Source organism: Hypanus sabinus, chromosome 7 (genome assembly GCF_030144855.1).
Source record: "Hypanus sabinus isolate sHypSab1 chromosome 7, sHypSab1.hap1, whole genome shotgun sequence".
Classification (NCBI taxonomy): Eukaryota; Metazoa; Chordata; class Chondrichthyes; order Myliobatiformes; family Dasyatidae; genus Hypanus; species Hypanus sabinus.
Window position 1 is genome coordinate 9,894,146 of NC_082712.1, and position 23,241 is coordinate 9,917,386.

Here is a 23,241-nt window from a genome sequence, read left to right on the forward strand (position 1 = left end):
CGTATCTACACTCAGAGCTATACTCTGCTACTCACACTAAGTTCTCAAAAAATGGCTGTGAATTGGCCCTCTTGTACCTTCTCAAAGTGTCCTCATGGTATAAACTGACACCATTTTATTTTACAAACTTCCATTTTTGTGATACACCCATTTCTTTCCTCTCACCCACCCCATTTCTGTCACTTAGGGCGGGCTAAAAGCTGTAATTTGGACCGACGTGTTTCAGACGCTGGTGATGTTTTCTGGGCAGCTGGCTGTCATCATCATTGGTGCAAAGCAGGCAGGGGGCATCGGAGAAGTGTGGCAATCCGCCGTGAGGGGTGGCAAGATATCGGGAATCGAGTAAGTGAGCCATATTTAATAAAACAAAAAACAAGAATTCAGAAGAAGTATCTTGTTGGAGTGACCTCGCTGGAGAACCAATAGTAGGGAAGCTAAGTAACCAGCCAAGGGTTTAAGGAAGGCTGGGATTTTTCTGTTATTTGTCTGGAGGCTTATGATCAGGAATGCACTGCCTGGAGAAAAAAGGAAATATTTGCTTGAATCATTGTAAAAGAGAAATAATCTTGAAGCCCTATGGAAAGGGCTGCAGACTGGGCCCTTTGCAGAACAAGTTGCTACGGGTCATTAAGAAGTCTTATGGTGTGTTGGCCTTCATTAATCGGGGGATTCAATTGAGGTAATACTGCAGGGCTATAATACTCTGGTTAGACCACACTTGGAATATTGTGTTCTGTTCTGGTCACCTCATTACAGGAAGGATGTGGAAGCTTTAGAGAGGGTGCAGAGGAACTTTATCAGGAAGCTGTCTGGATTAGAGAGCAGGTCTTGTGAGGATAGGGTGAGTGAACTAGGGCTTTACTCTTTGGAGTGAAGGAGGATGAGGAGAGACTTGATAGAGGTGTACAAGATGATAAGGGTTATGGATAGTGGGCAGCCAGAGACTTTTTCAGAGGGTGGAAATGGTAGTACCAGGGGGCATAATTTTAAAATGTTTGGAGAAAAGTGGGTGAATGCTCTGCCAAGGGTGGTGGTAGACTCAAACATTAGGGATCTTTAAGTTACTGTTAGATAGGTACATAGATGGTAGAAAAATAGAGGGCTATATGGGGGGGGGGGGGAGTATGAGATTGATCTTGGAGTAGGTTAAAAGAGTTGGCACTGTGGTTTGAGCTGAAGGGCCTGTACTGTGCTGTACTGTTCTGTGTTCTCTTCATGAAGAGCCAAGCTTTCACCAATGCAGACAAGTCAGCGAAGGAAAATTCCAGAAAAGATCATAGATGTCATTCAGCATCTGTGGACAGATAAACAGGCTGTGGATTTCCATTCTTAACTTCTGTCAGACCAGAAAATTAACTATGGCGAGAGAAACATTTAATGCTGAATTTCAGTATTTACATCAGCATTAATCGGAGCCACAAGATAAGGCAGATAGAGCAACAAACAATCTGCTGGAGCAAGGGAAAGGGAGTAGCGAAAGGATTCTGAGGTGATTGATGGACTGAGGAGAGGTGAATGACAATAGAGGAGGTGAATGTGTGGAGTTGGAAGATGGTGGCAAGTGATTTATAGACGAAGAACTTGTACACCAGAGTTGAGTAAAATTCCTTGTTCGCAAGTAGCTTACACAGTTTCATACAATCTGTATTCATGACAACAGTTAGTACATCAACAAGCAAAAGAGCTCAGTGGTACAAAAATTCTGATGCATAACCTTCTGGAGAGTAAAGCCAAGCCAACCCAAAAAATCCAACAAATCTAAATGAAGTTCTGCAGATGCTGGAAATCTGGTGGAACACACACAAAGTACTGGAGTAGCTCAGCAGGTCAGACAGCATCAATGGAGAGATATAGAGTTGACGTTTTAGGCTGAAACCCTTCATCAGGACTGGAAAGGAAGGGGAGGAGGAAATAAGAAGGTCGGGGAAGGGAATGGAGTGATATTTTTCAGTTAAGAGGAGAGACTGGAGAGGCCAGGTCCCGAGGGAGGGGGTGGCGAGCTGAGGGAGGCGTACAAATTGATGAGATGTCTGTTTATTCCTCTCCAGAGATGCTGCTTGACTGCTGAATTGGTCCAGCGTTTTGAGTTTGTTTTCTGTTGACCGTTGAATTTACTTATTGTGTTCCACCTTGCAGAGAATCCCTCCAGTGGGCAGTAAGAGTTGCTTTGTGCTGTTCACTGAAGTATTTGTTGTCCTTGCCCTCTGCAGCCTGAACCCTGACCCTTTTGAGCGCCACACCTTCTGGACGCTCGGCTTCGGCGGCGTGTTCATGATGCTGGCGCTGTACGGAGTGAACCAGGCCCAGGTTCAGCGGTACCTCAGCTCGCGCTCCGAGATGCAGGCGAAACTGTAAGTTACTGTACTAAGCCATTCTGGGTCGCCAGCCATTGCAACAACAGAATCATTTGAATTTTTTTTATTAATTCCGCATGATTTAAAGATCTGAAGAGTGGGAAACACAGAGTGAAGTGTGTCATTTGTGTCAGTGACCAACAGTCCGAGGATGAGCTGGGGGCAACCCGCAAGTGTCACCATGCTTCGGGCACCCAAGTAGCATGTCCACACCTTTCTAACCCTAATCCATGTAGTCATGAGGTGAACATACAAACTCTCAACAGGCAGCAGCGAATTGAAGCCGGATTGTTAGCTCTGTGAAGCATTACGCCGATCGCTCTGTTACTGTGCTGCTGGTCTCCTCCCACTTTGCAAGGACGTATGAGTTAGTTGATCACATGGGTATACTTGGGCAGTGTGTGCTCATTGGGCCAGAAGGGCCTGTTACTGTGGTATATCTCTGTATAAAATGAAATAAAAAACCATGAGCGAGCCTCTGAGGATTCTGGGAGTAATCAGGGGGCACGGCAGCCTGGCCATCACAGTGCCTGTGTCCCGGGTTCAGTTCCCAGCCCGCCTGTAAGGTTTGTGCATTCTCCAGTGACCACGTGGGTTTCCCCCCAGGAACTCCAGCTTCCTCCCAGATTCCAAAGACATGTGGGTTAGTAAGTTAATTGGTCACATGGGTGTAGTTGGACAGCACAGGCTCGTTGGGCTGGAAGGGTGTGTTACTGTGCTGTACCTCTGAGTAAGTCAGTTGTCAAGTTGCCGATCGTTGCCAACTGTGAGTACTCTGAGAAAAGTAAGGTGGTCTGAATTGTAGGGCGGGGAGAGATGAGTGGAATCCTGGACCTCAGCAGTCCTCTTCTCACGGGGTGACAACACTCAGTGACTGGTGTCTCGGCCTAATAGGGCTCCTTGTGGATTCAAGCGCCGGGTTTGGGGGTGGTATCACCTTTTGGTTTAAGTGTGTTACAGGGAAAAATCTTCAAACACAAAACAAGGGGATTGATTTATAAATGAACTTGGAATGTGTAGGATGATTTCTTCTTTCGCCACTAACCCCTCGCTGCCTTTGATTGTTTCTCCCTCCCATCCCTTGGTAGGTCGTGCTATGCAGTGTTCCCATGCCAACAGATAGTCCTAGCCATGGGATGTCTGATGGGTCTGGTCATGTACGCTCGCTATGGAGAAAACAGTCCGCTGCAGCAGGGTTACGTCAGCGCCTCTGATCAGGTATCACAGCGGCCTCTCTCTAAACCAGATTATCTCAAGGAGAAAAAGCCTTGCATTGCTATAGCTGTGTTGAATTGGGTGATGTTAATCCAGGTGTTCTTCAGAAGCCAAGAGTAAGGCATAGGACCTGTTAGTTATAGCAAGAGCGAAAATGAAAAGACAAAGTAGTTGTGTTTGTCTTGTATTCAGGCAGGAGGTAACAGCGTTCCAGTGATGGCGTCATCATTACGTGCCGCCTCGTATGATGTGGGTGATCATGGTCTCATGACCATGAATGTTCTTGGCAAATTTTTCTACAGGAATGGTTTGCCATTGCCGCCTTCTGGGCAGTATCTTTACAAGAACGGTGACCCCAGCCATTATCAGTACGACCATCCACCTTCTGCTCCCATGGCTTCACTCTGCTCTGATTGGGGTTGGGGGGGGTGGTGTGAAGCAGGTGCTACACCTTACCCAAGGGTGACCTGCTGGCTAGCAGAGGGAAGGAGCACCTTACACCTCTTTTGGTAGAGATGTATCTCCATCTGCTGCCCATGTGATAACAATAACCCATAAAATAGCTAGATTCAGGTAGTGGAACACCTGTTGTAGAATGTCTGCAAAGCTTCTAGAAAATAATAAATCAGCTATCCTACAATGGGTAGAAAATTTACTAAACAATTACACCTGTATAGGTGATTGTATGTAAGTTATAAGCAGGCATAAGAAAGTTAAACTACAAGGAAAATATTAGGAAAATAACAGTTCTACACCCTAATCCAACAGGTGCCTTTCATGGTCTGAGCACATCTTGGAGAACTTTGTACAGAAGTTGACGGTAGAGGCCGGGGTTAATGGCAGGATTCTTAGCACTGTGGATGGCAGAGGGATCTTGGGGTCCATATCCATAGATCCCTCAAAGTTGTCACACAAGTTGATCGGGTTTGTAAGAAGTCAAAGTTTCAAAGGTACATTTAATGTCAGGGAAATGTATACAGTATACATCTGGAAATGCTTTCTCTTCACAATCATCCACAAAAACAGAGGAGGTGCTCCAAAGAATGAACGACAGTTAAATGTTAGAACCCCGAAGTCTCCCCCCCCAGCTCTCCACTCTCGTGTGTAAGCGGCAGCAAGCAACAATCCCCCCTCCCCCACCAGCAACAAAAAGCACTGGCACCCGCCACTGAGCACTCAAGCGTGAGCAAAGCAACAGTAAAGACACAGACTTGCAGTTACCCCAAAGACTCCGCGTTTTACCCGGTATTCGACATAGCACAGGTTCTCTCTCTCCCTAATAAGGGAGAGGAGGTGTCTCCGTTTTCCCAGCGAGTGGGGAGACGTAACAAACAACTCGCTGGTTTAAGATGGTAAAAGACCGTTATGTTGCCTTTTTTTGAGCTCTGTGCCTGAAGATAGCAAAGATCCCTGGTCTCTAGGTACACAGCAGATACCCCGACTCCCCCGAATGCACACGGGTCTCTTGCTGAAACACCGACCCTCAATCCTCCCGTCTCTAGAGCCCCGAGATCCTAGGCTTCTGAATTCGAGCCCGACCCTTGGGCTGAGCCTTCTGCATGCCAAACAACGGCCAGTTATGGAACACCGAGAGCGTGTCCCATTCCCGCAAAGCACAGTAGTCAGCGTGTAACTCCAGGTCAGGATCTTCCAAAGAACCCTGAAAGGGAAAAATAGAGATATTAAAGATGGAAATAGAGTGTTTCTGAAGAGGCGTCATTAACCCTCCTAAGTTCCACCTTCAATGGTGGATTGTGTCTTGACCTTCATTAGTCATGGGTTGAGTTGAGGTAATGTTGTCGTCTATAAAACTCTGTTTGTATCACACTTGGAATATTATGTTCACTTCTGGTTGCCTCGTTATAGGAAGGATGTGGAAACTTTAGAGAGGGTGCAGAGGGGGTTTAGCAAGATGCTTTGGAGAGTATGTCTTATTAGGATAGATTGAGTCAGCTTGGGTGTGAAGGAAGATGAGAGGTGACTTGATAGAGATATAGAAGATGATAAGGTGCATAAGTAAAGTGGATAGCCAGCTTCTTTTTCCCAGGGCAAAAATGGCTAGTATGAGAGGATATAATTTTAATGAGGTTGGAGGAATGCTGGGGGTGGGGGGGTGTTGTGCAGAGGTGGCTGAGGCAGCAAGGAATGTAGATGGAGCCCTTGTAGAAGAGACTGGCTTCGACCTGAAATGTCGATATTTCCTTTGTCCCACAGATGCCATTTGATCTGCTGCATTCCTCCAGAGATGGTAGAGGCAAGAGAGCTACTAAAATGGGGGCCTTTAACAACGGAAGGGAGTCTGGGCGAGCTTGAGGGCAAGACTGTGATTTTTGTTTTTTGTATATCAGTGCCGATTTAACCTAATCGATTGATGTTAATTCTTGAACAATTTCAGATGGTTCTATATTTCGTCATGGATGTTCTTCAGGATTATCCTGGTTTGCCAGGGCTCTTCATCGCCTGCTTGTTCAGCGGAGCACTCAGGTACTTGGATATTAGCAAAGTTTAGTGTTTATATGGCCATTAGACATGGGAGCACATTTAGGCCATTTTGAGTACTCTCCACCATTTCATCATGGCTGGTGTATTATCCCTCTCAATCCCAATTCGTCTGACTTCTCCCCATAACATTTGATAACCTAACTAATCAAGAACCTATCAGCCTCTGTTTTAAATATACCCAGTGACTTTGCATCCGCAGCCATTCGTGTCAATGAATTCCACAGATTTGCCCACCACCCTCTGGTTAAAGAAATCCCTAGTCATCTCTGTTCTAAATGGACGTCCTTCTATTCTGAGTCTGTGCCCTCTGCTGCTCGACTCTCCTACTATTGGAAGCATTCTCTCCATCTCTAAGGGCTTTTCATTATCCGATAAGTTTCAGTGAGATCCCTCCTCATTCTTCTAAACTCCAGTGAGTACAGGTCCAGAGCCATCAAACACTCCTCATACTTTAACCTTTTCATTCCCAAGATCATTCTTGTGAATCTGCTCTGGACACTCTCCAATGCCGGCAAGTTCAAGTTTAATCGTCATTCAACCATACATGAATACAGCCAAACTAAGCAGCACTTTTCTGGGGCCAGGATGCAAAACACAGTACCAACAGTTGCACAAAAAAACATAGTCCTGGAGTCCATGAATGGTGCAGCAGTCTGCAGTTGAATACAATATATCTTCTGCCCAGCAAAGACTGGAGAGGCGACACCACACCGCACGCCTTCAGTGGAGCGCACGGACTCCAATGCCTGTCTCCTGGACGGCTGAAAATAGAGAGCTCCACCACTTGATGCCTAAACCTTGCTACAAATGAGGCCACGCAGCTTCCCCGGCTTCCGCCAACAAATCAGAGGATCGGACTTGCAGGATTCCACGTTAACAAAGTTCAACAGGGTCTTGTGATCACAGGAAAAGCAACACCTTTGGTTGACCCTGTAAGAGCCTTTGTGATCAAACATGCTGCCATCTTACTGGAAATACTGTTAAAATAAGGGATGCAAAACTGCTCACGGTACTCCAAAGTGTAGTTTGACCAGTATTTTTTAAAACGTTAGCATTACATCCTTGCTCTTATATCCTAGTACTTTCAAAATGAATGTTAACATTGCATTTGCTGTCCTTACCATTGATTCAACCTGCAAATTAACTTTCAGGGAATCCTGCACGTGGTCTCTCAAGTCCCTTTGCATCTCTGATTTCTGAATTTGCTCTCTGTTTATGAATTGTTGCTAGTGTTACTGAAATACCACAGTCGGCAGATACTGTGACCCAGACCGAAATAATCAACCTTAGCATTTTTATCATTTGTCCTTGATTTTCTTGCATACGTTGTGTCTGTCTGTCCCAACAAGAAGCTAAAAAAATAGAGAACTCCCGATTCTAAGCCCAAGTTGACTGAGGTTGGAAATTCTTTCTGAGGAGATGCTGTTGAGAACTGACTAATTTGGAACAATAAACAACATGTAATAAACTAATTGACGCACTGTCTAAAAGCTTCTGAAGACACAGCCAGACACCCAAAATTAATGTTGTCAGGACTGTCTCTGAGTACACAAATATCCTGAGTAAACAAAAACGTGATTGTGGCGACCCACTTCCTAGCGCACTCGAACCGGCTCACAAATAGCCAGCGCGCCAGCACAAAGGCCAGGTCTGCTTCACCAACAAAGGGAAAAGCCTGCGGGGGTTTGTGAGTACGTGCCCCTTACAGCATCCGCCCCCGGGGGCGGCGGGATGAGTGAGGCTTTAAAGCAAGGCTGTGAAGTTCGAATAAAATCTTCTTTAACTGCAGTTTACCGACTCCGTGTCGTTATTTCAGCACTGCGTGTAGCACACCGCTACAATTGGTGACCCCGACGGTCCAAACGATTTTTGGACTGGAGGTGACCGACGCCGCATCTGTTCATGCGGTTTCATTAAAACTGCCAAGCTTCTGGAAGCTGCGACCTCACCTCTGGTTCCAGCAAGCAGAAGCCCAATTCCACGTTCGGCAGATAGCCTCAAGAGGACACACGTTACTACTACGTGGTGAGCTCCCTCGACCAGGACACAGCGGCCCAGGTTGCGGAGTTCGTACAGTCTCCCCCAGCGGACGGCAAGTACACGGAATTCAAAGCCCTGCTCCTCAGGACTTTCGGACTCTCACGGTGCGAGCGGGCCGCCTGTTTACTGCACCTGGATGACTAGGGAGACAGACCTCCATCGGCTTTAATGAATGAGATGTTGTCTCTGGCCGGCGGACACAAACCTTGTCTCATGTTTGAGCAGGCATTCCTGGAGCAGCTGCCCGAGGACATACGCCTGCTGCTGTCCGACATGGATTTCAGCAACCCCCGGAAGGTGGCAGCCTGGGCGGACTTACTGTGGAACGCCAAGAAGGTGAATGGGGCGTCCGTCGCACAGATCACCAGGCCACGCTCCCAGCAGCAAACCAGTCCAGGCCTGGCCGCAGAGACTGCTAACCCCAGAGGCAGGGATGGGGAGCCCAACGAACAATGGTGTTTCTACCACCAGCGGTGGGGCGCAGAAGCCCGCCGTTGTCACCCGCCCTGCCAGTTCCTGGGAAACGCCAGGGCCAGCCGCCGCTGATGGCTATGGCGGCTGGCCATCGGGATAGCCTCCTGTATGTGTGGGACAAGAGGTCGGGAAGCCGTGTTTTGGTCGACACCGGTGCCGAGATCAGCGTCTTACCTCCGACGAGTTACAACACCCACAACAGGGCACCGGGACCCCCCCCCGAGGGCCGTGAATGGCAGCACGGTAAGGACCTACGGCACCCGTATGGTGCAGCTACAGTTCGGCTCCAGCCGGTTCACGCGGGACTTCACACTGGCCGCCGTAGCCCAACTGCTTCTGGGTGCGGATTTTTTGCGGGCTCACAGCCTACTGGTCGACCTGCTGAGGCAGAGGCTGGTCCACGCCGAGACCTTTCAGACGTTCTCCCTGGGAGAAGCCCAGTTGCCAGCCCCACACCTGGACTTCATCATGCTGGCCGACAACGACTTCACCAGAGTCCTGGCGGATTTCCCATCGGTTCTGGCACCGCAGTTCACGGCAGCCATGCCCCGACACGGCGAACAGCACCACATCCCAACCCAGGGGCCACCCCTCCATGCCCGTGCTTGAAGGCTTCCCCCGGACAAGCTCCGACTGGCAAAGGAGGAGTTCAAGAGGATGGAGGAATTGGGGATCATCCGGCGGTCCGACAGCCCATTGGCCTCCCCCCTGCACATGGTGCCCAAAGCGACAGGGGGCTGGAGACCGTGTGGCAACTACCGTAGGCTGAACGAGGCTACCACACCGGACCGCTACCCTGTGCCGCACATTCAGGACCTTGCAGTAAACCTGCACGGCGCACTGATCTTCTCCAAGGTAGACCTCGTCCGAGGATACCATCAAATCCCGATGTATCCGGACGACGTCCCCAAAACGGCTCTCATCACCCCGTTCAGCCTTTTCGAGTTCCTCCGCATGCCGTTCGGCCTGAAGAATGCCGCACAGATGTTCCAGCGGTTAATGGATGTGGTGGGACACGACCTGGACTTTGTATTCATCTATTTGGACGACATCCTCATATCCAGCAGCAGTTGTCAGGAGCATCTGTCCTATCTCCGTCAACTCTGTGCCCGACTGAGTGAATACGGCCTAACAATCAACCCGGCCAAATGCCAGTTTGGGCTCGACACCATTGACTTCCTGGGCCACAGGATTACTAAAGATGGGGCAACCCCTCTGCCCGCTAAGGTAGACGCGGTCCACCATTTCCCCCGACCCACCATGATCAAAGGCCTTCAGGAATTCATAGGTATGGTAAATTTCTACCACCGCTTCCTCCCTTCAGCTGCCCGGATCATGCGCCCCCTGTTCGCCCTGATGTCGGGTCCAGGCAAGGACATTACCTGGGACGAGGAGTCCGCTGCCGCTTTCATTAAAACGAAAGAAGCCTTGGCAAACGCCGCGATGCTAGTGCACCCCAGAATGGACGTCCCTACCACCCTCACAGTGGACGCATCTAACACGGCAGTCGGTGGGGTACTGGAGCAACTCATCGCAGGTCGCTGGCAACCCCTGGCGTTTTTCAGCAGACACCTACGGCCACCCAAGCTCAAATACAGTGCATTTGACTGGGAACTGTTGGTGCTATACCTGGCAATCCGGCACTTCAGGTAATTCTTAGAAGGTCGGCCCTTCACCGCGTTCACAGACCACAAACCGCTTACCTTTACGTTCACGAAGGTGTCTGATCCCTGGTCGTCCCGCCAGCAGCGCCATCTGTCCTACATCTCTGAATACACGACGGATTCCGGCACGTCTTGGGTAAGGACAATGTCGTGGCGGATGCGCTCTCTCGCCCTAACATTCATGCCCTTTCCCAAGGGGTAGACTTTGAGGCGCTGGCAGAGGCACAGCAGGCAGACGAAGAGATCCCGAGTTACAGAACCGCAGTCTCCGGTTTGCAGCTCCAGGACTTCCCTGTAGGCCCAGGTGAGAGGACCCTACTCTGTGACGTCGCCACCGGCCAGCCCCAACCCATCGTCCCGGCACCTTGGTGGCGACGTGTTTTCAACTCCATTCATAACTTGGTGCACCCCTCCATCTGGACAATCGTCCGGATGGTCGCCAGCAGGTTTGTTTGGCAAGGACTCCGCAAGCAGGTCAGTGAATGGGCCAGAACGTGCATGCGCTGCCAGACAGCCAAGGTGCAGCGGCACACCAAAGCTCTGCCGCAGCAGTTCCACCCCACCCACCGGCGTTTCAACCACATTCATGTGGATATCATGGGTCCCCTGTCAGTGTTGCGCGGAGCGCGGCACCTCCTGACTATCATGGATCGCTTCACAAGATGGCCAGAGGCGGTCCCACTCACTGACACCACTTCCGAATCTTGCGCCCGGGCACTGATCGTCACCTGGGTGTCCCGCTTTGGTGTACTGGCCCACATTACCTCCGACAGAAGTGCCCAGTTCACCTCCAGCCTGTGGTCAGCTGTGGCCAGCCTTTTGGGGACACAGCTGCACCACACCACTGCCTACCACCCACAGTCGAACGGGCTGGTGGTGCGTTTCCGCCGTCACCTAAAGTCGGCCCTCATGGCCCGCCTGCGAGGAGCCAACTGGGTGGACGAGCTTCCCTGGGTCCTACTCGGCATCCGCACGGCGCCCAAAGGCGATCTGCACACCTCGTCAGCCGAGTTGGTGTACGGCGCGCCCCTGGTCATCCCCGGGGAGTTCATACCAGCCCCAAGGGGGCACGACGAAGAACCTGCAGCAGTCCTGGGCAGACTACGCTAGAGGCTCGGCAACCTGGCCCCCATACCCACTTCGCAGCATGGGCAGAACCCGACCTGCGTACCCAAAGACCTGCAGAACTGTAAGTTTGTGTTTGTACGAAGGGGCGGGCATCGGCCACCGCTGCAACGGTCCTACGAGGGGCCGTTTATGGTGCTCAGGAACAACAGGTCCACGTTCGTACTGGACATTTGGGGGAAAGAGGAGGTTTTCACGGTGGGCCGACTCAAACCAGCCCATGTGGACGGCGCAACCGGTCGAGTTTCCGGCACCGCAGCGCAGAGGCCGACCTCCCAAACAGGGCCCGGCCCAGACTGTGGACATTGGGGGGTGTATCGCTGGTTCTGGTGGGGGGGGGGGGGTTATGTGGCGACCCACTTCCTAGCGCACTCGAACCGGCTCACAAATAGCCAGCGCGCCGGCACAAAGGCCAGGTCTGCTTCACCAACAAAGGGAAAAGCCTGCGGGGGACTGTGAGTACGTGCCCCTTACAGCATCCGCCCCCGGGGGCGGCGGGATGAGTGAGGCTTTAAAGCAAGGCTGTGAAGTTCGAATAAAATCTTCTTTAATTGCAATTTACTGACTCAGTGTTGTTATTTTAGCGCTGTGTGTAGCACACCGCTACATGATTGCCTTTATCTGTAACAATGTTTCTTTGCTCAATGACAATATCTGCCTGGTCTGCCAGCTTGAACCCAAGTCATAATGGTGCAAATAACTTGGACATGTTCCCTGGTTTGATGCTGGCCAATTAACACAATCCCATTGCCTCAAAGTAATGTCTCTTGGTCACTGTCTTGCAAACCATCTCTCTTAATCTTTGGACCAGCCTGTTTATTTCCAAAGATGTGCTTTTAACTTCTATTTCCTGCTTGCAATTTACAATAAGAACTGCAGACTGGTTTTTACTGGAGTTAATATAACATAACTCCAAAATACTCGCCAGCATTATGTTAATATTCACATAACTCCAAAATACTCGCCAGCAATGACAATGATGGATTGTTATTAAAAACTTATCACAAGTAACCTTCAGGGAGTGAAATCTGCCTTCTGTTACATACAGTGTACACTCAGTGACTGCTTTATTAAATACCTCCTGTACCTAATAATGTGTTGACTGAATGCATGTCTGTAGTCTTCCGTTGCTGTAGCCCATCCACTTCAGTGTTCAATGTGTTGTGCGTTCAGAGATGCTCTTCTGCACATCACCGTTGTAACACGTAGTTATTTAGATTAGTGTCACCTTCATCCAGTGTGGCCATTCTCCTCTGACCTATCAGTAACAAGGCTTTTTCACCCACAGAACTACCGCTCACTGGATGTGTTTTGTTTTTCCACGTCATTCTCTGTAGACTCTAAAAGCAGGGGTTCCTAACTGTTGATTTTGCCAAGGACTGTACCATTGACTGATGAATGCATGGACCCTGGGTTGGGAACCCCCACTCTAGAAACTGTGGTGTGTGATTATTCCCAGGAGATCATCATTCTGACATACTCAACCACTAGCAATCTTTCACGGTCAAAGTCATTTAGATCACATTTCTTCGCCATTCTGTTTGATCAACTGAACCTCTTGACCATGTCTGCATGCTTTATGCATTGAGTTGCCGCCACATGATTGGCCTATTAGATATTTGCATGAATGAGCAGGTGTACCTAATAAAGTGGCTCTACACCTCCCCTTCTCCGCAACCCCTTAACTTAAGTTCATCCACAATTTGGCATGGTTAAATTTTGTTACTGTCTTCCGTTCCTATGAATGAATATAGCATTACCCTGTCACTCTTCCACCCTGCATGAAATTCAGCAAATGCTGGAAATCCAGACCAACACACACAAGATGCTGGAGGAACTCAGCAGGTCAGGCAGCATCTGTGTAAGGGAATAAACAGTCGATGTTTTGTGCCGAGACACTTCATCAGGAGAGTTTATTTTTCTCCGTAGATGCTGTCTGACCTGTTGAGTTTCTCCTGCATTTTGTGTCTTGTTTCTCTAGATTTCCAACATCTGCAGAATCCCTTGTGTCTATGACAACTTTGGAGATGACATTAAAATAGTTGTTGTCATTGACTGTAAGAAGGTTATGTAGAACTCCGGCCAAGGAAGGGCAAATGCAGTTTAATTCAGTAAAGTGCGTGGTATGCCTTCATATTTTGGCTCAACGCATTGACTTTCCTTAGATGCTGCCTGACCTGAGCTCCTCCAGCAATTTGTATGTGTTGCTCTGGATTTACAGCATCTGCAGTATCTCTAGTATTGGCTATGTTACTAAAGGCTCTCCCTAATGATGAACTGTTGCCTATTCCCTCAGCACTATATCATCTGCATTCAGTTCACTGGCTGCTGTGACCATGGCCGACCTTATTAAACCTCACTACCCAGACATGTCTGAGCGTCGAGCCACACTCATATCCAAGTGTCTCGGTAAGTACTGGTGAAAGATAACCTCGCCTAAACACCATGTATCAAAATCAGGTGTTCGATTTTGGTCGCCTCATTTTAAGAGGGATGTGAAAGCTTTAGAGAGGGTGCAGAGGAACTTTGATACTGGGATGAGAGAGCATGTCTTAAAAAGATTGGTTGAGCTTGATTGGGCTCTTCCTTTTGGAGAAGAGGACGATTCAAAGTGACAGAATAGAGGTGTACAAGATTTAAGATTAGTTTTATTTGTCCTATGTATATTGAAACATACAGTGAAATACATTGTTCGTGTTAATGACCAACACAGTTTGAGGATGTGCTGGGGTCACCCTACAAGTATTGTAGCTTCTGACACCAATGTAGCATGCCCTCAACTTACTAACCCTAACCCTGCACCAGTTACTGAAGGCAGAGATACTATGGCTAGCCAGAGATATTTTACCAGGGCATTAACTCTAAGGTGTTCAGAGGAAGGTATGGGGAGGATGTCAGAGAGAGATTATTTTTTAAACAGAATGGTGGGTGTGTGGAACGTGCTGTCAGGTGGTGGTAGAGGCAGATACATTAGGGACATTTAAGAGACTCTTAAATCGGCATATGGACTACAGGAGGATTGAGGGCTATGAGAGAAGGAAGGGTTAGAATGGTGTTGGAGCAGGTCAATAGTTCGTCTATAGTTCCCAGTTATTTTTTTAAAATTTAGAGATACAGAACAGGCCCTTCTGGTCCAATAAGCTGCACTCCTTCCTCTTCACCCTAGCCTAAACACAGGACAATTTATAATGATCTAACCAATATGTCTTTGAAATGTATAAAGGAACTGGAGCACCCAGAGCAAAGGCACATGTTCACAGGGAGAAACGTGCAAACTCCTTACAAACGGCACTGGAATTGGAATCCAAACTCTGATATCCCAAGCTGTAGTAGTGTTACACTGATCTCTGCACTACCATAGCACCCAAAAACACACACAGTTTTCTGTATCTTTTAAGTAAAGGGAGTTTGGAGAAGGAATTCCAGGGATTAGGATTTTGTCTGCCAGTGGTTCATCAATGAATGAATAAGAAGCCAGATTTGGGGATTGGATATTGCGAGCCTGTGGATGAGAATTATAATCATGATGGTGATATTTGGCAGCTTCATGAGCACATGGGCTTGTTGGGTGAACAAAATCCAGAAAAGTTGAAATGAAGGCAACAGGGATTGTCATTTGCTAATTTTAGATACCAAATTGCATGTTGCACTCTTTATTATTGCTTGTATTTGATATTTACTGCTTATTTGTTTATTATTGTTTTCTTTTTTTCTTTCTGTATTTGCAGTTTGTTACTTTTTGCACGTTGGTTGTCCATTTTGTTTTGTGCAGCTTTTCATTGATTCTATTCTGTTTCTTTGAATTAACTGTGAATGCCTGCAAGAAAATTAATTTTAGGGTAGTAAATGGTGATATGTGTGTACTTTGTTCATAAATGTACTTTGAACTTTGGTCCACTAACAGTCAGGACTTAGGAAAATGTGTGCAGTTTGTTCTGTAACTTCTTTCATGTTGTGCTTCTTAAAGTATTTGATCACTAAATCTGGTTTAATTAATTTTTAATCGGCCTCTACCTCGTGATATATTTCTTTTGATGCAATTAATCCTATTTTGGAATGCAACTGAGCAACAGCAGTGGTAATGCCCCCTCATCTACCTGTTAAATCTTGAAAGCACCAAGCAGCAGGTTACAAATGTATACAAGAGTCTTATGAGATAAGAGAGACTTAAAGTTGTCTTTCAAAATTATTGTGATTTGGTTTTTTGGTTTATGAAATCTTTTACAATAGCAACCTTTGTAAACAGTATTTGGGGTGAAATAACCTCTTATGCTGTACTGGCTAATATTTAACTGGAGGCATGAGAAGTATCTAAAACTTCATTTAGTCATACAGCACAGAAATAGGCTCTTAATCCAGACCATATCCCTCCATACCTGTCCCATCCATGTACTGATTGAAACTTTTCTTAACTATTGAAATTGAATCTGCATCTGACCACTTCATCTCATTCCACACTCATCCCTCTGAGTGAAGAAGTCCCCCCTCATGTTTGCCTTCAATATTTCTCCCTTTGCCCTGGACCTATGACCTCTAGTTTGAGTCTCAGCCAACCTCTATGAACAAAGCCCGCCTGTATCTATAACCCTCATAATTTTGTATCCCTCTATCACATCTCCCCTCATTCTCCTACTCTCCAGGGAATAAAGTCCTAACCTAATCCACCTTTCCCTATAACTCAGGTCCTCGGGTCCCGGCAACATCTTAGTAAATTTTCTCTACACTCTTTTCAATTTTATTGATACCACTTGAAATCTGGCAGTCCATTTACACTCTGTAATGATGACTGTGGGTAATTCTAAAAACATGGCAGGAGGAAAACCATCCTGTGCTTCCCAGTGTGTGAGATCTTTTGTGCCAATTAGAGAGGACCTTGGTTCAATATCCCTTCCTCAAGCACTTTATCCCTGTGTCCCTACTGGCATCCTTGTTCCCCTTCAGCACCAAGGGTTTTTTTTAACCACATTCTTCCACTCTGGAATTTCCACCTCACCTCTCTACCCAAACCATGTGTCTTTCTGCATAAGACAGCAGAAATGACTGCACCTTCTAGTTGCTGTCCATAATCCTTCAGCCTGCTTATCAGTTATACCTTGGGCCTTGTTGTGTAAGGGAAGGTGATAGGAGGAAGATTTTTAAAGATTACCTTTATTTGTCACAGGTATATCAACACAACGTACAGTGTGCTGCTTGTGTCACTGATTAACACAGTCTCAGGATGTGCTAGGGCAGCCTGCAAGGGTCACCACACATCTGGAACCAACATAGCATGCACACAACTTAATAACCCTAACCTGTACATCTTAGGAACAAGGGGAGGAAACTGGATCATCCGGAGGAAACCCACGTCATCAAAGGGAGAAGGTACAAACTCCTTACAGACAGTAGCGGGAATTGAACCCCGATCTCTGGTGCTATAAAGCATTTCACTAACCACTAAGCTACCATGCTGCTGTGCCATATGTTTATGTTAGAATTTAGAGGTGGTGAGTTACTGGTGGAGGAAGGAAGGAGGATGGGACTTGTTTCTACCTATCACCCTCCAACAGCAGTCACCACACTCACTCTCCCCTCCTTTTATTGTCTGTCTCCAGTTATCATTCACCTTCCTGTGTCTCCTATCTCCACTCCTCTTCCCTCCCTCTCTGGCTCCATCTGCCTGATGTTCTTCACCCATCCTTGATCCACCAATCACATTGCTCCCTGTCTCATCCCTGCCCCTCTTCTACTTGCGAGCTTCTATATCCTATCTTCTGTCTTCACATCCTGTCCGTGCAGGATCTTGAAATGTCCACAGTTCAACAGATGCCTCTTGACCTTTGACAGACAGACAGACAGACATACTTTATTGATCCTGAGGGAACTTGGGTTTTGTTACAGTTGCACCAACCAAGAATAGTGTAGAAATATAGCAATATAAAACCATAAATAATTAAATAATAATAAGTAACTTATTCCAGGTGGAAATAAGTCCAGGACCAGCCTATTGGCTCAGGGTGTCTGACACTCTGAGGGAGGAGTTGTAAAGTTTGATGGCCACAGGCAGGAATGACTTCCTATGACGCTCAGTGTTACATCTCGGTGGAATGAGTCTCTGGCTGAATGTACTCCTGTGCCTAACCAGTACATTATGGAGTGGATGGGAGATATTGTCCAAGATGGCATGCAACTTGGACAGCATCCTCTTTTCAGACACCACCATCAGAGAGTCCAGTCCCACCCCCACAACATAACTGGCCTTACGAATGAGTTTGTTGATTCTGTTGGTGTCTGCTACCCTCAGCCTGCTGCCCCAGCACACAACAGCAAACATAATAGCACTGGCCACCACAGACTCACAGAACATCCTCAGCATCGTCCGGCAGATGTTGAAGGACCTCAGTCACCTCAGGAAGTAGAGACGGGTCTGACCCTTCTTGTAGACAGCCTCAGTGTTCTTTGACCAGTCCAGTTTATAGTCAGTTCATATCCCCCAGGTATTTGTAATCCTCCACCATGTCCACACTGACCCCCTGGATGGAAACAGGGGTCACCGGTGCCTTAGCCCTCCTCAGGTCCACCACCAGCTCCTTAGTCTTTTTCACATTAAGCTGCAGATGATTCTACTCACACCATGTGACAAAGTTTCCTACCATAGCCCTGTACTCGGCCTCATCTCCCTTGCTGATGCATCCAACTATGGCAGAGTCATCAGAAAACTTCTGAAGATGGCAAGACTCTGTGCAGTAGTTGAAGTCCGAGGTGTAGATGGTGAAGAGAAAGGGAGACAGGACAGACCCTTGTGGAGCCCCAGTGCTGCTGACCACTCTGTCTGACACACTGTGTTGCAAGCGCACGTACTGTGGTCTGCCAGTCAGGTAATCAATAATCCATGACAACAGGGAAGCATCCACCTGCATCACTGTCAGCTTCTCACCCAGCAGAGCAGGGTGGATGGTGTTAAACGGACTGGAGAAGTCAAAAAACATGACCCTCACAGTGCTCGCCGGCTTGTCCAGGTGGGCGTAGACACGGTTCAGCAGGTAGACGATGGCATCCTCAACTCCTAGTCGGGGCTGATAGGTGAACTGGAGGGGGTCTAAGTAGGCCGGAGCTGCTCTAGAACAAGTCTCTCCAGAGTCTTCATGATGTGGGAGGTCAATGCCACCGGTCTGTAGTCATTGGAGCCACTGGGGCGCGACGTCTTCGGTACAGGAACGAGGCAGGACATCTTCCTCTGGAGACTCAGGCTCAGGTTGAAGACATGCACAGGCTTTGAGCACCCTGGGGCTGAAACCATCCAGGCCTGCAACCTTGCTTGGGTGGAGACGTTTCAACTGTCTTCTCACCTATTCAGCTGTGAAGCCCACCATGGTGGTTTCAGGTGAGGGAGGGGCGTAGTCATGAGAGCAGTGTGGGGGGGCTGTGAGGAGGAGTAGGAGGGGAGAGTGGAGTATGTGTTGGTTGGGGGCCGACAACAGATAAATCGTGGGGGATGGGCAGGGGCCGCAGTGTCAAATCTGTTGAAGAACAGGTTAAGTTTATGGGCCCTGTCCACACTGCCTTCAGCTCCTCTGTTGCTGGTTTGCTGGAACCCAGTGATGGTCCTCATCCCACTCCAGACCTCTCTCATATTGTTCTGCTGGAGTTTGCACTCAAGCGTCCTCCTATACCTGTCTTTAGCCTCCCTGATCTTGGCTTTCAGGTCCCTCTGTATTGTCCTCAGCTCCTCCCTATTTCCATCTCTAAATGCTCTCTTTTTAGCGTTTAGGATGTCCTTAATGTCCTTTGTTACCCATGGCTTGTTATTTGAATAACAAAGGACAGTTCTTGCCGGAACATTGCAGTCCACACAGAAGTTGATGTAGCCAGTGATGCACTCTGTGAGCCCATCAATGTCCTCTCCATGTGGCTCACAGAGGGCCTGCCAGGGAAACTTCGGAGTTTCTCCTGCATTTTGTTTGTTGTTCCATGTTTCCAACATCTGCAGTCTCTTGTCCCTCTTTCATACTTATCGGGCAAATTTGCAGTTTTCTCAAACACCCTGGGGGAGTTTTTATTCCTACTATACCTGCGGCATGATAGCATAGCAGTTAGCATGGTGCTTTACAGTGCCATTTCTAAGATCGGGGTTCAACTCCCACCGCGGTCTGTAAGGAGGTTGTACATACTTACATACTTCCCCATAACTGTGGGGACTCTTCCAGGTGCTCCCACGTTCCTAGGACATTTGGGACAGGGTTAGTGATTTGAGGGCATGCTGTGTTGGCGCTGGAGGCGTGGTAGCCCTTGCCCCGAGCACGTCCCCAATGCAAGCGACGTGCCTTGCTGTCTGTTTTGAAGTACGTGTGACTAATAAGGGTGGCATGGTAACATAGCAGTTAGAGTAACACTATTACAGTGCCAGTGATACAGATTCAGTTCTGCTGCTGCCTGTAAGGAAGAGTTGGTATGTTCTCCCCAAGTGGGTTTCCTTCATGTGCTCTGGTTTCTGTCCACATTCCAAAACCTACAGGTTAGTTGGCCACGTGGGTGTAATTAGGCTGTGTGTGCTCATTGGGCCCAAAGAGCCTGTGCTGAATCTCTAAATAAAAATATAAAAGCCAACCTTGATAAGAATCTCATCTTAACTCTTTTTGCTGGTGGGCTATTTTATTTGCCTCTTACAGTTCATTCTCCTCTGTCTTTCCAGCCTTTGGTTATGGAATACTCTGCCTTGGAATGTCGTACATCGCATCGCTGATGGGCTCAGTGCTGCAGGTGTTGTATGAAAGCCTCTCTGTTACATTATTTCCATGTTCTCCCAATGCTTGGTTTCTTTTAATCCGCACTTCTCCTTCAACCTCAGGCGGCTTTGAGCATATTTGGAATGATTGGCGGCCCCTTACTTGGCACTTTCTGCCTGGGAATGTTCTTCCCCATGGCTAATTCTATGGTGAGTTTCTTTCTTTTTTTGCAGAATTTTATAAGGTGTCAGTTTGTTAGCTCATCTAGTTGTGTGATGGTATTAACAAAGTCTTCAGAATCATGTACCCTCTCGTTCACATTGTACTAATAGAGCAGGGATTCCCACCATTTTACGCCATGGACCAACATCGTTAACCGAGGGGGTCTGTGGTCCCCAGGTTAGGAACCCCTGCCTTAGAGCAAAGAGAGTTGAGAGAAGCAACAGACAATCTACTGGGGAATTGTGGGGCAGGAATGATTGTCGATGTCTCGGATCAAAGCTCTGCAGCAGGGCTGAAAGTAAGAGACAACAGGGGGAGCAGATCTCAGATCCTCCAGCAGGTTGCTTATTGCTCAAAGTGACACCATCTGAAGTTTCTTGTAAAGAAAAAGATTTGCTGTATTTGTCACGTGTCCGTCGCAGCATGTGTCGTTTGGATGTTCGGGGGCAGCCTGCAAGTGTCGCCATGCTTCCAGCACCAATAAAACATGTCCAAGGCTCACTGACCCTAGCCCGCGGTTCCCAATCAATACCATTAATTAGTGTTCCCTCTAATTTGTAATGACCAGTGTGCAGAAAAATCTCGTGCTGTGCAATTTTTTGCCCAGTGACAACAACATGTGCACACTGAATAATTTCTTCAATAAAAGCCAGTTGTAAAATCTGCAGACAAATCTTCGCAAACTTCACGTTGTCAACACCGTCTGCATCAGACGCCGGAAAAGGAAATGCGATTGTTTACGGTCGTGAAATATACTCAACGAGGGTGACAACACCTTGTGCACTAGTAGCAAAAGAATGTGCGTGTGCACACTGCTTGGAGAAAATATTGCCATTAAGCAAGGGCTCCATGGATACCAGATTGGGAATCCCTGCCCTAAGCGATACGTTGTTGGAATGTGGGAGGAAACCAGAGCATCCAGAGGAAATTCACCTAGTCACAGGGAGAACGTACAAACTCTTTATAGACATCGGTGAGAATTGAACACCGGTCACTGGCACTGTAAAGCATTACATTAACTGCTATGCTATCGCTGTTTGTCTCTTCAAAGTTGAGAGGAGAGACTTTTCACCAGAATTCAATCAACCTGAAAAAGATGACCACTTTTCACAGCCTGATGTGCTGAGTATTTCCAGCAGTTACTGTGTTAAGGTCATGATGGGTTTGAATGGGTTAAATTGTTTAATGATCTGATGTGCTAAGTCCTGGAGAATGTTAGGATGTTATGCAAGATGTTAATGATTTAAGAGTATGGTGGAAACAGATTTATTGAAAGAGGTGCCAGATTTGCAAGGATTGCAGAACAGATTGTTTTTGATGACCTGAATGACCACCTCTGTGGTAGTATTGTGGATAATTAAGTGGACCAGTCACTGAAATATCGGGATTTCAAATCCTGCAACGCTAGTCAAGAGCAAGAATTTGTTTGAAGTAAAAAAATAAAGGGAACAAAAGTTGGTGAAACACTTGAATCGTCACCTGAGACCATCTGGTTCAGTAATACATTTAGGGAAGAAATTGGATGTCCACCCCCCCTTAGGCTTTTGTGATTCTACTCTCGTGAAAAAACTAATTCCCAAGTAATCATAACATATTGGAACAGAATTAGGCCATTTGGCCCATCGAGTCTGGTTCACCATTCAGTCATGGCTGATCAGAATCAAGTTTATTCTCATTGACATATGTCATGAAATTAATTGTTTTGTGGCAGCGGTACAGTGCAAGACATCAAAATCACCGAGTTACAATAAGAATAATTAAACAGTACAAAAAATAATTAAGAAGATAGTGTTCATGAACTGTTCATGAATCTTATGGGTGGGGAAGAAACTATTCCAAAAATGTCTTTTAACCTCATTTTTAAAGTGTATGTTTCAGGTTTAAAGCTGATGAAAGGTTTCGGCTGAAAACCATCTGGGTCTTTATTACTTTCCATAGATGTTGCTTGACCTGCTGAAAGCCTTAAATCCACCCAAAGACTCAGCCACCACAGGTCTCTGGCAACGAGAAACCTAACGTGTCCTTCAGTCTAGTGACAGTTGGAACAGTTTTTGAGTAAAGTGTAATCTTGTAATTGCAATGATGTATAATTCCTCCACAATGGTCATTTTTGCTGATCTTTCTCTACGTGCAGGGTGCAATCTTGGGCTTGGTGGCTGGTTTGATAATGGCATTTTGGATCGGAATCGGCAGCTTTATTTCCAAACCAATGCAGCTCTCATTCGTAAACACTACCAGTGTCCCAAATGTCACCATCTCTGTGACATCTACTGCCGTAACAATGGCCAATGCAACACTGGCAGTGAGTGCAGGGTAAGTGTGAGACCCAGCACAGCAGTGAATTTCACAGCCTTTACTTAGAGCAGGGGTTCCCAACCTGGGCTCCACAGACCCCTTGCTTAATGGTGTTGCTCCATGGCATAAAAAAGGTTGGGAACTTTGATGTAGAGATACAGCACAGTAACAGGCCCTTCTAGCCCAAGGAGCCCATGCTGCCCATGAAACCAATTAACCTGTACACCTTTGGAATGTGGAAAGAAATCAGAGCACTCTTGAAGGACGTCCCTTTATCCAGAGGGTTGGTAGTCTGGAATTCCTTGACACAAACAGCTGTGGAGGAAACCCATGTGGTAACAGGGATTTCCCTCTCCTTTCTTCCCTTTCCAAATCACTACAGGTCCACTCAGTCTAGGTCCAGAAGATTAAAGATTAGTTTATTTCTCCAATGGAAAGGCAATAAGAGAATGCCGCAGGAAAATACCAGCAGTATCCTAGTGTTTAGCATAATTCTTTACATTACAGGCAACTCGGGTTCAATTCCCACCACTGTCTGTAAGGGGTTTGTACGTTCTCCCTGTGACCACGTAGGTTTCCTCCGGGTGCTCTGGTTTCCTCCCGCAGTCCAAAGACATACCAGTTGGTAGGGGTTGATTGGTCATT

The 23,241-nt window shown here is 47.4% G+C and overlaps 1 protein-coding gene across 14 annotated transcripts in view; it reads left to right on the plus strand.

Moving 5' to 3' along the window:
* The window catches only part of slc5a6a (solute carrier family 5 member 6a), a 108,598-nt gene that overhangs the window by 28,162 nt on the left and 57,195 nt on the right, over positions 1–23,241 (plus strand). For 10 of the 14 annotated variants that reach the window (XR_009513012.1, XR_009513011.1, XR_009513013.1 and 7 more), the window contains exons 6-13: positions 188–342; positions 2,211–2,351; positions 3,443–3,572; positions 5,965–6,053; positions 13,671–13,783; positions 20,046–20,113; positions 20,202–20,288; positions 22,436–22,614. Coding sequence is in view for 7 of the 14 variants with exons in the window: in XM_059974184.1 (XP_059830167.1) it covers positions 188–342; positions 2,211–2,351; positions 3,443–3,572; positions 5,965–6,053; positions 13,671–13,783; positions 20,046–20,113; positions 20,202–20,288; positions 22,436–22,614 (962 nt within the window). In the remaining 7 variants the exon portion in view is untranslated. The remainder of the gene's footprint in view (positions 1–187; positions 343–2,210; positions 2,352–3,442; positions 3,573–5,964; positions 6,054–13,670; positions 13,784–20,045; positions 20,114–20,201; positions 20,289–22,435; positions 22,615–23,241) is intronic. The other 4 variants (XR_009513015.1, XM_059974188.1, XM_059974186.1 and 1 more) reach the window with 1 other exon arrangement.